Raw genomic sequence first — 15774 nt, 5'->3', positions numbered from 1 at the left:
GTTACCCAAGGTTAAAATGGTTCAAATGGCTTGGAGTGCTATGCGACTTAACTTCTGAGGTCATCAGTCGCCTAGAACTTAGAAGTAATTAAACGTAACTAACCTAAGGACATCACACACATCCATGCCCGAGGCAGGATTCGAACTTGCGACCGTAGCGGTCTCTCGGCTCCAGACTGTAGCGCCCAGAACTGCACGGCCACTCTAGCCGGAGTTACCTAAGGATTTCTGCTAGCCCTCGTCTTTTTACCTACTTGATCCTCTGCTGCCTTCACTACTTCATCCCTCAGAGCTAACCATTCTTCTTCTACTGTATTTCTTTCCCCCATTCCTGTCAATTGCTCCCTTATGCTCTCCCTGAAACTCTGTACAAACTCTGGTTTAGTCAGTTTATCCAGGTCCCATCTCCTTAAATTCCCAAGTTCTTGCAGTTTCTTCAGTTTGAATCTACAGTTCATAACCAACAGATTGTAGTCAGAGTCCACATCTGCCCCTGGAAATGTCTTACAATTTAAAACCTGGTTCCTAAATATCTGTCTTACCATTATATAATGTATCTGATACCTTCTAGTATCTCCAGGATTCTACCACATATACAACCTATACAATTGGGAAAATTCCAGACATCCCAAAACTGTTGTGCTATGTGTTGCCAGTCTTCGTGTGTCAGAGTTGAATTACTTCATGCAGCATTGTATCAATTATAACCTTGCAGACGTCTTTCACTACATAATGGACAATTGAATGTCCAAGTCAGAAGCTGAACGCCATTGTCAGAAAGGAGTCACCAGTTGCCAAGTACCTGAAAAACATTAGTCATGAATAAACAGCCACATAGAAAACTTATCTAGCATAACTTACAGTGTACACAACTTTTCACAATTTGCTATATATGACATAACATGCATGTACATTACGTTCCATGCTTCCCATCTATTGTCACAGTTTATCTATAGTGCAGTTGCACTGTATGACAAATACATTACATCCAAGATTATATAAAATAAGCATCAAATGAAAAAACTGCAAAGTCTAGCTTGAAGGGGGAAACCAAATGGCGCTATGGTCGGCCCGCTACATGGCGCTGCCAAAGGTCAAACAGATACCCGCTGCGTTTTTTTAAATACGAACCCCCAATTTTTTTTTTTACATATTCATGTAGTACGTAAAGAAATATGAATCTTTTAGTTAGACCACTTTTTTCGCTTTGTGGTAGATGGCGCTGTAATAGTCACAAACGTATAAGTACGTGGTATCACGTAACATTCCGCCAGTGTGGACGGTATTTGCTTCGTGATACATTACCCGTGTTAAAATGAACCGTTTATCAATAGTGGAAAAGGTCAATATCATGTTGATGTATGGCTACTGTAATCAAAATACCCATTGGGCATGTGCTAAGTACACTGCTACTGTCTGCTACTGATGTGCGGATTAGCCGCGACAGCAGCTAAAACACCTACTTGGGCATCATCATTTGTTGGAGGTCGTGGTTGACGTTTCAGATGTGGCTGAACGCTTCCTGTTTACTTAAATTTCGTAACTATCCGGCGAACGGTCTGGACACTTGGATGGTAACGTCCAGGATACCGATCAGCATACATAGCACACGTCCGGTGGGCATTTTGATTACAATAGCCATACACCAATACGATATCAACCTTTTCCGCAATTGGCAAACGGTCCATTTTAACACGGGTAATGTATCATGAAGCAAATACCATCCGCACTGGCGGAATGTTACGTGATACCACGTACTTATACGTTTGTGACTATTAGAGCGCCATCTATCACAAAGCGAAAAAAGTGGTCCAACTAAAACATTCCTATTTCTTTACGTACTATACGAATATGTAATAAAAATTGGGGGTTTCCATTTAAAAAACGCAGTTGATATCCGTTTGACCCATGGCAGCGCCATGTAGTGGGCCAACCATAGCACCATCTGGTTTCCCCGTTGAAACTAGACGAATTTCGTTCTTTCTAGTTTTTTCGTTTGATGCTTTTTTCGTGAGATATTTGACCTGGTCACTATCAATGGACCACCCTGTATACAGTGTGTTACAAAAAGGTGCGGCCAAACTTTCAGGAAACATTCCTCACACACAAATAAAGAAAAGATGTTATGTGAACATATGTCCGGAAATGCTTAATTTCCATGTTAGAGCTCATTTTAGTTTCGTCAGTATGTACTGCACTTCCTCGATTCACCGCCAGTTGGCCCAATTGAAGGAAGGTAATGTTGACTTCACGTCATCAACACAGATTTTCTGTGAACGTTTGGGCAGGCATTGTTGGTTATGTCCTGATTGGGCACCATGTTCTTCCACCTACGCTCAATGGAGCACGTTATCATGATTTCATACGGTATACTCTACCTGTGCTGGTAGAACGTATGCCTTTACAAGTACGACACAACATGTGGTTCATGCACGATGGAGCTCCTGCACATTTCAGTTGAAGTGTTTGTACGCTTCTCAACAACAGATTCGGTGACCGGTGGATTGGTAGAGGTGGACCAATTCCATGCCCTCCACGCTCGCCTGACCTCAACCATCTTGACTTTCATTTATGGGGGCATTTGAAAGCTCTTGTCTACGTAACCCCGGTACCAAATGTAGAGACTCTTCGTGCTCTTATTGTGGACGGCTGAGATACAACATACCATTCTCCAGGGCTGCATCAGCGCATTAGGGATTCCATATGACGGAGGGTGGATGCATGTATCCTCGCTAACGGAGGACATTTTGAACATTTCCTGTAACAAAGTGTTTGAAGTCACGCTGGTACGTTCTGTTGCTCTGTGTTTCCACTCCATGATTAATGTGATTTGAAGAGAAGTAATAAAATGAGCTCTAACATGGAAAGTAAGCGTTTCGGGACACATGTCCACATAACATATTTTCTTTCTTTGTGTGTGAGGAATGTTTCCTGAAAGTTTGGCCGTACCTTTTTTGTAACACCCTGTATATACACAATGGAAAGGTCTATAGCTAGAAAGTTGTTTCAATAGCAAAACTTTTTATAACAAGTATGAAGAATTACCTGCTTCTTTACATTTAGCCAACCAAAGCATTCGCTTACAAACTCAGACAAATTTCTACGACAGATGGTGGAGCTTCAGCGAGTGTAACAGTGCCCTTCACAGAGTTAACAAGTGTTACATCAAGTATAGTGTGGGACTTACCCATGAAACTATCCCATATTGGTTCAAATGGCAAAACTGTATAAACTGACAACAAGAGGCATTGTACACCACTTATTTTTCGCAAAGTACTTCTTAAGAACTAAAACTGTATTAATACACAGAATGGAGAAAAAAAAGAAACATACGCAGTTACTTGTATTTTGCTCACAGTTTCACATGTCGAACAGTATTAACTAAAACGGTACATAACTTCAGTCTATGTGGTGACAAAATTTAAAAATATGTTTAATACAAGTAGTTTACAACAAACTGTGTGTAACAGAAGTGACAGCAAAAACACATTCAGGGAAATGTCCAACTGATTTTACCTTAAACACACCATCACCTTCTACCGTGGTGATATTGATTGTCTGAACGTCGAGGAGTTTTTTGTAATGATGGACTGGATCCTATTTGGCAAGAAAAAGACTGCTGTTTCGACATTCTAAAATACTTGAAGAAGGACTCTTCCTCGTCTTCCAGCTTCGTGTATAGTGTATGGAACTCTCCGTCGTTGTCTCTGCGTTTCAACATATTTCTAACCCACATCCTCCTCCGCTGTATTTCTTCTTCTTCGTCAAGTGTTATCGCAATCACTGCCAAACTTCTTAAATTGAATTTAGGCATCTTCGCGCTTCCGGTAGTTCCTTCGTCAGTCGTCACACAAACTGTAAATAAACAAAGCCAAATTAGTGAGACCTTCTGTGACGTCACAGAACGTTACGTTGACGTTCCGGGTAGTGCGAATGCTCGGGTGATCTTGTGGCAATTGACGTTACATGATGTGACGGAGACGTTCCGTTAAGTGTGAATCGACCTTTATTCATTTAAACACACTGATATTTGAGTTGGGTTTACAATAAAATCGTCGCTTGTGGACTGGCTTGACGTAACGTGACGGCCGTGACAGCCGATGTGAGTGCTGCCATTTGATGTGGATTGTGCAATATGTTTTGACGTCGCAGCCCTGATGCAAAGTGACGGCCAGTGTGAATTAGCGTTTACTTGCACAGCCTACTGTACGTGTAGTGTCTGAACACTGCCAGCCAGCCAAAGAGATTATCCATGGTGTCAGCTGACTGGGACTATCATGTTGCGTGTTTGTATTGTTGTAATATGTTTACACCCCAATTGCCGAACACAAACAATTTAATGTCAATGAAAATAGTCCAATAAGTGGTCTTCACTTCATGAATGACAACTAAAAACTGACGGAAAGTAAATGAATTTGGTGCATGAGTGGTACAACTATTCATTAAGGTCAATGATTTAAGATCGTAAACAAACACGGAACAGAGCGACGTAAGGCGTTCAAATTACATAAGTACTTCGAATGGGGGATAAGACTTACGTTTCGAGTCCTAGTTTCGCTTACACAGTTACTGAAACGGAATGGTGCCCCAAGAATGAGAATAATAAAACACGATAATTTTGCATTTATGTGTACTATTACTGCTGTGTGCGTGCGGGGTGTCGAATGGTGTAAAACCTGCCCACAGTAATAAATGAGAGCTCAAGACAACACAATGGAGAAGGGATTCGAGCTTGGTGATCCAGATCGCAAATTTTTCGAACTGAAACGACTGGTTTCTGTGAGCAGCATTCGACTTGCTACCCGTTACGAGGTTGGAAGGAGACAGCTTCTCGCATTTGTCATAGGGTACGTGGTTGTTTATTATTAAATTTCTTAATAGATAGCAAAGCTTGGACACTTGAAATTTGGCAACGGTTTTTTCCCGCCGAGTGTGTGATGTAGCTTTTGCTAGTACGAAGGAATGGTTCTCAGTTCATTGATCAACACATTAAATGTTATTCTGTTTCTTGAGACCGATTCTGTTGCTTACATCGATGGTGCTTAACAAACGTATTTAACGGTGACAGTGTTTCATCAGTCAACAGGGAGTATGCTTGATGTGAAGCCATTTTAATGCCTTCTGCACGTACTTACCAAATCTTTTCTCGCCCTCCCATTGTATCCCAATAATATGTTCCATAATTTGAAAACAACCGCAGCGAACGACATTTCTTTATTAAATAAGTGCAACATTCTGCTTCGTCTCCTTGGCATCATCCAGCTTTCTATCATCTATACAGGATAAGCCAGTTTGATCTTCTGAAGTAAACAGTGATCATTGTGTTTATTTACTTCGAAGATTGAGAACCATTCTAACGTTCTACTGAACAGGTATGGATAAACAGCTCAGAAGCCACAGAATGATGGGGGTTAGGTGGTAATCCAAAGTGTGATTTAGGCTCACATATCTGTTTCATAATCCAGTAGTATGTATGCTACAATAAAGAACACATCATTTGTCATAAGAGAATGAAAAGTTCAATACTAATGGTTGTCATCCAAGTATCTTTAATCCTCAGTGTGTTCTAAAAGCAAATACAATTAACATCTGTAAGAGCATAACAAATTTTCATTCATGAACATCATTTTATTAACTTGATGTTGCATGTATTAAGTTAATTGCATAATTTGAATAAAATTGGTGTAGGGTTATAATGCTACATTTAAAATGGATTATTATTGTGTCTGATTATATGCAGTTCATTTAATGATTGGTAAGTAGCACAGTCTCTGTTAGTTCCTCCAATGTTGGCAACAAGTTTCGTCCAGTGAACATGGTCATCTGCCAGGTTTTCAGCTTCTTCCCAGTCCATGTCCATGCATTGAAGATCCTCTGCAAAAGTTCATTTCCAGACATTATACGGTCTTTTACTTCTGTATCCATCCATTGTGTTCCACAACAGTACTGATTTGGCAATTCTTCCACCTTTCAGGAGTAGAACATTCTCTACAAGCATGTCTTCTTTCAGCAGTGACTTTATGCACGCTGCATAGAACACTTCTTGTCAGCACTTCATCATTTGAATTGTGGTCAAAATGGCTGATCTTAAAAATTTTGCCTTGTTTGCCAACACGTACTGCACATTTCAGCTGACATCACCTCCAAACCAGCTGCTTTATTGTTTGTAAGTGTTCTGATTGCTGTGAATATTTCTGCTTCTCTGATATAACCTATTCTTACCATTAACTCTTGTCTTTTTGGCTCATTTTTCAAGTTGTAGGTTTTAAGTGATTGGGCTGGTGTAAGTACCAGCACATCTGACAGCTTGTTCATCTTTTGTGATCAGAAGTTTGCTATTTTTATCCTTTACAGGGCAAACTATGGGCCCCAGAAAGTTTTCGTGCGAGATGGATGTCATTTTGAGAGACAGCATTTTGTGCCCTTCTAATTTTTTATTCAAGCCATCCTTTTTTTTTTTTTCCAACTGCTTTTGACTGTGGAGTCTAACTCAGCCTGTGAAGTAGCTTAGATTTAATGAAAATGAACAATTTTCTCTTTGAAATTATTCACTTTACTAGTGATACATGTTTAAATTAAATAAAAAAACTGATTTACCTCAAGCAATAATCATTTCCACGGGTATTGTCTCCTGTCAAGGAACTAAAGGTCATATCATTAGATGCTGGCTTGACTGTGAATGGGCAGTTAGTGGTAGGTCTTGGGTTCTGAATGAGGGAGGCAGAGATCAGTGGAAACCCGAGTAACTAAACTCATGCCCCTTACTATCAAGTTTGAAGCACTAAAACTCAGCCAGTGTGATGCAAATTACATATTTATAAATTATGTAGTGGATAATGTCATTAGCTCCATGATGTTTGCAGAGACGTGATTGCCCGTAAGAAAGTGGCAACGTCAAGAGATTATTGAACTGAGTGATGAATGATCAAGGGACTGGCATGTGATCCAGCATGTAAATAAATATAACTTATTGCACATACATAGGGGAAGATATGCACTGCTGCATATTTATGCCGTTGGTGACAAATTACTGAAGCAGTAATTGCTGCAGAGATACCTAGCAGTGATGTTAAGTGAAATGACCACATAAATAAATGGTAGAAGAAGCAAGTGCTAGACTGAAATTAATAGGAAGAATTTTAAGGGAATATAATTCATCCATGAAAGAAAACACTTACAAAATACACGTTCAACCAATTCTTGAGTATTGATCATCAATATGGGACCCATACCAGGTTGAATTAGTAGAAGAGGCAGACAAGATCCAATGGAGAATGACATGTTTTGTCGCAGGATCATCTAGTTGGCATGAGAAGGGTATGGAGATGCTCAATAATCTCTGGTTTCAGATGCTACAAGAGAAATGGCATGCATCACGGAGAGGCTTGCTGTTGCAATTCCAAGGGAGTACACTATGGGAAGAGTTGGACAGCATGTTACTTCCTACCACATATGTCTCACAAAAATTACCACAGTGAGAAAATTCAAGAAAACAGAGCAAATTCAGAGATTTACCAACAAACATTTGCCCATGCACCACTCGCGATTGGAAGTAGGTGGGGGTTCAGATAGTGGCATCAGAAGTACCCTTTGACACACATTGTCTATTGGCTTGTGGAGTGTAGACGTACATGTAGATGCGATGCTTGCTGTGTTCAGTGTCAGGGTGAAGCAAATAGGAAAGGATTGAAGTCTTTTAATAGTCAGCAGTTTGAACTTATGGCAAGTAATGGTAGTCATTTGGGAAGTCGTTTCAGGTTTAGGAAGGATCACCTTGTGCAATCTGTGTGTATGCCTAAATGACTCACTCATTGTTAAGAGGCTGATCTGGTTGCCATTGGGTGAACAGGGTGCTATCAGCTGCAGATTGTGGCACACACATGAATGAACATTGTTTATCGTCTCGACTTTGAGTTATACTTTGATAATTACAGTTACTGGCCGAGAAGTGTGAGAAGACCGGCCTTGCTCATGGAATTTCATGGAATTGCACAATCCGCACCATTTCCTCAGAACTGATCATGGCCCACTGGTTCGGAGACCAGTGGAGAGCCTGAATTGGAGACTGAAGTTTCTGCATCATTCTAGCCTGCTACTTCGTTCACTAGTGCTACAGGGTTAAGAAATGTATAATCCCTCCTAAATGGCTCATGGGTGCACTACTCATAAGATGTTTTTACCAAGTTAGCTTTGTGTGGGGTGGACACAAGAGTGTCTTAGATTAGGTGACTCTTACAATGAGGCTATTAAAATCTTTGTCATCATCTTCTGAAGCATTCACATCAAAGTGCCCAAATTTGATTTACTCCTAAAAAGAAATGAAGCTACCATAGGACTAGTTACAGAAAGGTTTCAAAAACTGGAAATTGAGAGCAGTAATTATTTTTAGGTAAATCTGAGTTTATATTGAAAAGAGAGGCTAATGGGAAATGGTATGGTGTATTAGTTGCAGTGTGAAAGTAACTCATATCTACAAAGATATAAATTGAGGCTGCCTTTGAGATTGTTTGATCAAGACTAAAGACTCAGTATCAGGGTGGGCATCAACTTGTAATTAGGTCCTGCTATTGACCCCCAGACTCATCCCAGATCGAACAGCAAACTTTAGAGAAACATCTGCTCACTAAATACGTATGTTCTGTAATCAGACAATAAAAGGTCCAGAATGGAATGATGGCAATATTATAAAAAGGATACTCTGCTACTTACCATATAGTGGAAGTGTTAAGTCACAGATAGGCACAACTCAAAGAGTGCCGAACAAGTAAGCTTTGGGTCAAAAAGGCCTTCTTCCAAATTACACACACACACACACACACACACACACACACACACACACACACACACATGCGTACGCATTCATGCAAACACAAATCACACACATGTGACCACTGTCTCTGGCTGCTGAGAGCATAGCAATCTATCCTTTCCATAATACTGTCTGTGTTATGCAGTTGTACTATCATCAGTGGAGGAGAATTTAATCATCCAACGGTCAGTTCAGAAATGTACAGATTTGCAAGTGGAAAGTGTGATAAGACATCCTGCAAAACAGTACTAAATGCTTACTCTGAAAACCACCTAGAACTGAAATTTTGGGAGTGCACTCTTAGCAGAAATACACTGGTGAGCCAGAACATTATGACCACTGCCCACTGCAACACTGAATGGCACCTGGTAGTGTTTGAGGCATGTAATGTAGAAAAAAGGGAAGTATACAAGCACAGCAAAGACAAATGGGGAATTGTTGTAGTGATGATTTGGAGTGCAAATGAGGAAATACGACATAAACAACTTTGACAAAGGACAGATTGTTATGGCCAGGTACCTGGGAATTGGCATCTCAGTAATGGCGAAGCTGATCAACTGTCCACTTTCCACTGCCATTAGCTTCCATGGAAAGTGATTGAAGAGTGGTGAAACTGCAAGTAGGTGACATGTTGTTGGATGTCACACCTCATCACATAACATAATGGCCAGTGGCTTACCCACACAGTAAATTGGGATAGGCAATGATCAGTGGCAGATCTGATGATTAGAGTTCATTGCTGGTATAGGCACAAGCATTTTGGAACATGCTATTCAGTGCACATTGTTGAACTTCGTGCTGTGTGGCAGTTGACACTTACATGTTGCATGGTCAGATGATTCACTTTTCTTATTACATCAGGATTTGTAGAATGCATGCCATAAAGAATCACTGTTATAGCATTTCCAAAGGTGGAACAACATTCTGATAAGCACTAGTGCAGCACTTCTTAATGTCAGTGTTTTGGCAAAATAGTTCAAGAAATATCCTTAAATTGAAAGGCAAGGTGGCTGGAATTGGCTTTTGCAGTGTAGCATTTTTTGCATCTAGCATTTTTTTGACTGTTTACTTGGTCTGTCATTTACCACAAACTTTGTTTTGGTATCTTTAACAATTTGTAAAACAAAAGGAGTTCACATCATATTTAGCTAATAGGAAGTAAAGGATCACAACAGATAGTTCATGAAGTTTTCACAATGGGTGAATGGGGACAAGTTATTGCTGATGTCCCAATGGTTTCAATTTTGGGACCAATTATGTCAGTACTGTATATAAATAGCCTTCCATCTTTATCTGGTACTGCACAAATAGTGTACTTTGCTAATAAAGCAATTCCTGTATTTAAGCCCAATAGAAGGAGCAAGGAACAAAGTATTCAGAAAAATTATTGTTTGTTTCTCAGTAAATGCTATCACTTAACTTAGAAAAAACAAGGTTGATCCAATTCTGTACGAAGTGGGATATATCATCATGAATAACAATAGTGCTTGGTTGAAAGGAAATATTTAACACTGAATGTACCAAATTGTAGGTTGTGCATACTGATCAAAACTGGAACTCAACTCTTGCAGACCTTTCAGAGTGCCTGAGATAAGGAATATTTTTTTCTAAGTGTGTTTGTTGATTATCGTGGTGAAGGTATCAGAAAGTTACTGATTTTGCTAATGTTTTAAGGAATAATGTCCTCAGACCTTTCTGTACACAGGCACAAAATACTCATTGCACAAAAACATGTAAGGATACTTGGTTTCCATCATTGAAGTCATATACACAACTACCTAAAAGAAACTAGGAGTACAAACAACATCCTCACAATAAATGTACACTCTTACGAAGTTAATTATGACCAACTAGTTGAAATTTTAGAAAAATAACAGTAGTCATAAATATAACAGTAGGAACAAAAAAAAAAAAAAAAAAGCTCTACCAACGTTACTCTTCCACAGGAAGGAGCAAAGTATGTATTCGTAAAAATATTCAGCCAAGTCCCTTTGCAGTAACAGTGCTATCATGGAGTGAGAGTTTTAAAAACAAATGGAAATAATTTATGCTTGACAAGTCCTTCTACTTCGTAGATTAATTTCTGAATGTTTGGGATTTATATGTGTTTGGGTTTATCATTGAAAATACTGTTTATTCAACACAATCATACAATGAATTAAATTGTGTAACAATCAAACTGCAAAGAATATCCATCTGTCATTCTTTTGTTCTATGTCCAGAGACAACATCTATGATCAAAGAATCTACATGGTACATATAATACAGCAGACAATTTGCAGTACACACCACTCTCCATACCAGTGAGAGTGATATTTGGAGTTGAAGCATACACGATGACTAGAAAGAGTAATGACTGAAGGTTTACTCAAACACACAGGCAATGGTAGTAGAAAGCTGGGAAAATCGAGTGTCATCTTGGAATCGTAATTGGTAGTGTTCAGTGTTAGATGCCGTCTCTGAACTCGTGTTTGCCTTACTGATGTAAATGCTGGCTTAAGTATGTCAATTGATATTGTGATGGAAGTGCCATTGATCGAATATTCTGTCGTGGCATGCCAGTGTGTATAGGGGCCATCATACAGTAGTTGTAGATGTTTTCAAATGGCATCATGTCAGATGAAAATGTGTTTGCAGGAATGCAAGATGTAAAAAAAGAATGGTTGTTGGATAGGGTGCTTCGTTGAAACAGCAGGGTGGGTCTTCAATTGTAGGTATTCAGCTAAATCTTTTTCTTCAGTGACATTCTTTGATATGTTGGAGAAGAATGTTTTAGTTAGTGGCATTGCTTACCCATACACTAATTCAGCTGATGCCACTTTTGCGTCGGACCATCCTGATTTAAGTTTTCCATGATTTCCCTAATTCGCTTCAGGCAAATGCCGGGATGGTTGCTGTGAAAGTGCATGGCTGATTTCCTTCTCCATCCTCCCCTAATCTGAGCTTGTGCTCTGTCTCTAATGACCATGTTGTTGATGGGACATTAAACACTAATCTCCTCCTCCACTTGTTGTCACTTCCGGGTAATTTTTAAAAGCAATCTGGAAATTTAATAAGACAATAAGAACACTATGAGTCAAATGTTCTGTGGCATGGAGTCTAAGTGAGATCTTTAATTGTCAAAGGAGCTGTTCCACATCACCATCAGCAGTGGGCTGATAGGCATAGATTCCACTTTGATCGATACAAGGCAAAAGTCGAAGTATTTCACAGAGACATGACTTGAACTACTTGCCCTCATCAATAGAGTTGCGTATGGGTACACAAAAAAATGTTTCATACCGATGATAAAAACAGTTTATCACTGTTAGGCAGTATGGGTTCCTTCAGACAGCATTAAAAGTCCCACCGTGTCACTATGGACATGTTTAAGTTGTTGACTTGCTGGGGTGAAAGTACTGAGCAAAGCCAGAATGTGTCGAGTTATTTTATTGCAACTGCAACAATACCCTGGCGGACAAATGATGTGCAATCCTGCTTGGTATTTGGCCAAAGAATTGCCTTTTTCACTAGTCATTTACTAGCTTTTACTCCTGGATGAGGCAGGCTGCAAAGAGAGAGAAAATTACTGGCTGGCAGAAATGTGGAGGTACGACTGATTGCACTTATGACATTGATACATTGCTGTTTAATGCTACTTCAAGCATAGTATTTTAATATGCCAGAGCTATAAGCCTGATGATGCTATGAGAAATGTATTCAACTTGTCTCCATTCTGAGCATCAGCAAGTGCCATGAAATCAAGTTCATCCATGAGGGCGTCAATGCGAGATGGCAGTCTGCAGGTCCAGTCTGATGACCATCAACATGTGGAATATCTGTACTGAACTTTTGAATGAAATCTAAATGCTGCACCAGGTGCAATGATGCCTTGTCTGGCTTCTGGCACATAGTAAAAGCGAGTTGACTATGCTCTTTGATAAGGATGAAGTGACTACTTTCAAATATGTACCTAAAGTTTTTGATTGAGACACAAGTCACATGCAGTTCACAGTCGTATGTGGACCAATTTGCTTGTGATAGTCATGTTGCCAGTCAAGTTTTACAAATTGTTGTAATTTAGCTCCATTGGTAGTTTGATACATCCACCGTATATATGAGAGCTGTGTCAGAGTATGAGCTAATAATGCTATGTCTGAAATAGCAACTTTTATTCTGGCAAAGGATGCTTTCATTTTAATCAGCCTGTTGCTCTATGTCTTGAGGCTTTTGTGAATCTTTTAGAAACTTGGAGTACCAGCAAAGATTGATTGTACACTAAACAGCTCCAGAAACAACAAAATTTGTGTATTGTTGTGTGCTGTGCAAATTGCTAAATAGCTTCCAGTCAGTCTTGAAGTGACACGATTTCTTTTGCATTGACAAGGTACATGAAGAATTTTACTTTGATTACATATTTTAGTGGGTTAATCATTGAGCTGTGTTACTGCAATGTGGACAACATTACAACTGTTCATCAAGTTGGACATAACTGTGTAAGTCTCTAGTTGTCTTGCCCATGAAGTACTGGAAAGTTGGTGACAATGCACAGTTCAAAAAGCATGATCACAAATGTATATAGTCAAAATAAATACAAATAGTGGTTTTGGTTATGCCTTCTGGTACAGTTCATATATGATGAAAAGCATAGCTGAGGTCTTTGTTGAAGAAAGCTGTCTTTCCATGAATGTGCATAAAGAATTCTTCAATATGTGACAGAAGGTAGCTGTCAGACATTGTTCTGGCACTAAGCTAATGGAAACCATCTCAAGGGCAGCACACATTTCTCACATTAGGTTCAATGTGAAGTTGTGATGACCAGCTACTATCTAATGGGTGACAGATACCTTGTGGTTTGTTTCTTGAATTTGTCTGGTGGTAGCTAATGAGGTATTATGAAAACTGGTCGGCCTGCTTGGATGTCAGTTTGGTGCACCGATGAGTGTTTTGCCATTACTGGAGAGGCAATGGATGAGCAACTTCAGGTAACAGGTGAAGCAGGTCATTGTGTGGTGAATCACAATTGATAACTTTGATACCAGCTTGGTTACCACGGTGTCAGTGTCCATGATAGACAACTGTGTGGTAAAGTCAAGCATGCATCAATGGCAGTTATCTAGAAGGCGGCCATACAATAATAAGTCTGCTCCATCGGTCAGTCAGAGCATGTCAGTGAAATAGAATCTACATTTGAATCCAAATTGAAGATTGGAGTTGAGATGCAAAGTGATATGTCTGTAGGCCTTGATGGAAGATCCTTGAACAGTGTACAGGTGACTGCAATAGGCATTTCATCTTGAAAGATGAAAAGAAGGGTAAACTGAGACATCAACTCCCATATCAATGGAGAGTGGCTTGTTATAAACTGGTAATGGCGGTTGCCCTGGAGTCAGCTGCTGTCACTATTAATTTCTGGCAGCATTTTCCCTGTCAGAGAGAGGCGAACACTGCTTGGCTGCAGCTCCTAATTTTTTGTGATACTGGAAGATATTATTTATGGTAGATGAACACTGGTTTCTGATGGAAGATCATCACAATTGCAACACATTGCTGGAGTGCCAGATTTGTAGGGCTGTGACTTGCTTAGATTGTGGTGTGTGTGGGCTGTGACTTGCTTAGATTGTGGTGTGTGTGTGTGTGTGTGTGTGTGTGTGTGTGTGTGTGTGAGAGAGAGAGAGAGAGAGAAAAGAACTTTATGAAACTGACTTTTAAACCTGAGACGTTAAGCACTGTAGGTTATTGTACTGACCGGCTCCTTCAGTGCTGTTTCACAACTGATCTGGAGAAAACAAGCTTTTAGCTCCTGAGAGGTAGATTCCACCAATAGAAACTGTACTAAGTAACTCAAGGAGTTAGAGGGATATATAACTGAAGACTCATTGTTTATGGAGACTGATATTGATTTTCTGACTGATTCCCAAAAAGAATTTAAAGTCATGTGAAGCACCCTTGGTTTTAGACCCAACCTTATTTATTAAGTTAAGTTTGTATTGTGCTATGGTTGTCAGATGTTACAGTAAAACAAACAAATCATTAATCATAGATAATCAAAGCAGAATTATAATCAATGACAGTCTTAACCTCACACAGAAGTCATGGTAAGGGAAGTGGGAACAGATACACAAAACAAACACTGCAGAAGAATTAATTTAATTCAAATTTTTAAGCATATCCCTACAGAACTTTAAATCTTGATTTCTCTTAGAGCAAACAAATGTAAGATTAAATGAAAGCAGGGCAGGGGATGGGTAACACATGGGTTTAAAGCATCTTGGGTCAGGATGATAGAGCTGTACCTAGTCCAGAGGACAGCTTGTAGTCAACAGTTGAAATTCAATTCACATCAGTATTGTATTATCAGAAAAGTGAAACACTACTATACACAAAAAATAATTTAAAAACTAAGGATAAGTAAAACACAGTGTGGAGAATTATTAAACAAGACACAAATAAAACAAGTGAATGAAATACTGTCACCAGGTAATATCTCTGTCAGAAATGGTGGCACACGGTGATCATTCACCAGTATTTTCAGTGATTACTTTCTTACTTGGTTGTGAATATAAACTACTATTTACAGAGGCATTAGATTTACTGTGGTATACACAGCTTCCACCATCAATGGGATTAGTTTCAAAAATACAAATGCTCAGAAGATTGCTGTAATCACTATTTAATATCCTTTTTTGTGTTTTTTGGAAATTGCTTGAATCATCTGCTGTCATGATTGGAGCACTGATAAGCTATGTTTGTAATTAGTAAATGACTCAAGGCATGTTCCCTGACACACTGAAATATGCAATAGTGGCATCCACCTATCAGAACTGAGATAAGAAAATCACTTCTAATTACTTATCCACTTCACTCTGTTTTGTCTTTTCAATAATCTTTGAAAGAATGGCTTACTATTTAATACCAATTCATTATTTACAGCTGAAATTGTTAACTTTTGTAACATATTCTCTTCAGAGAAAGCTATTTGCCTG

The 15774-nt window shown here is 39.2% G+C and overlaps 1 protein-coding gene across 4 annotated transcripts in view; it reads left to right on the top strand.

The window, feature by feature from the left end:
- Positions 1-4173: 4173 nt before the first annotated feature.
- The window catches only part of LOC126334689 (uncharacterized), a 405460-nt gene continuing 393859 nt past the window's right edge, over positions 4174-15774 (top strand). For 3 of the 4 annotated variants that reach the window (XM_049997176.1, XM_049997173.1, XM_049997172.1), the window contains exon 1: positions 4240-4847. In XM_049997176.1, the coding sequence (XP_049853133.1) occupies positions 4693-4847 (155 nt within the window). In that variant the 5' untranslated portion in view covers positions 4240-4692. Of the gene's footprint in view, positions 4848-15774 lie in introns of all 4 variants that reach the window. The other variant, XM_049997175.1, reaches the window with a different exon arrangement.

The sequence above is a fragment of the Schistocerca gregaria genome, chromosome 2, assembly GCF_023897955.1.
Source record: "Schistocerca gregaria isolate iqSchGreg1 chromosome 2, iqSchGreg1.2, whole genome shotgun sequence".
NCBI lineage: Eukaryota > Metazoa > Arthropoda > Insecta > Orthoptera > Acrididae > Schistocerca > Schistocerca gregaria.
Note: the sequence above shows the minus strand (reverse complement) of the source record. Positions and strands in the feature narration are given on the sequence as shown.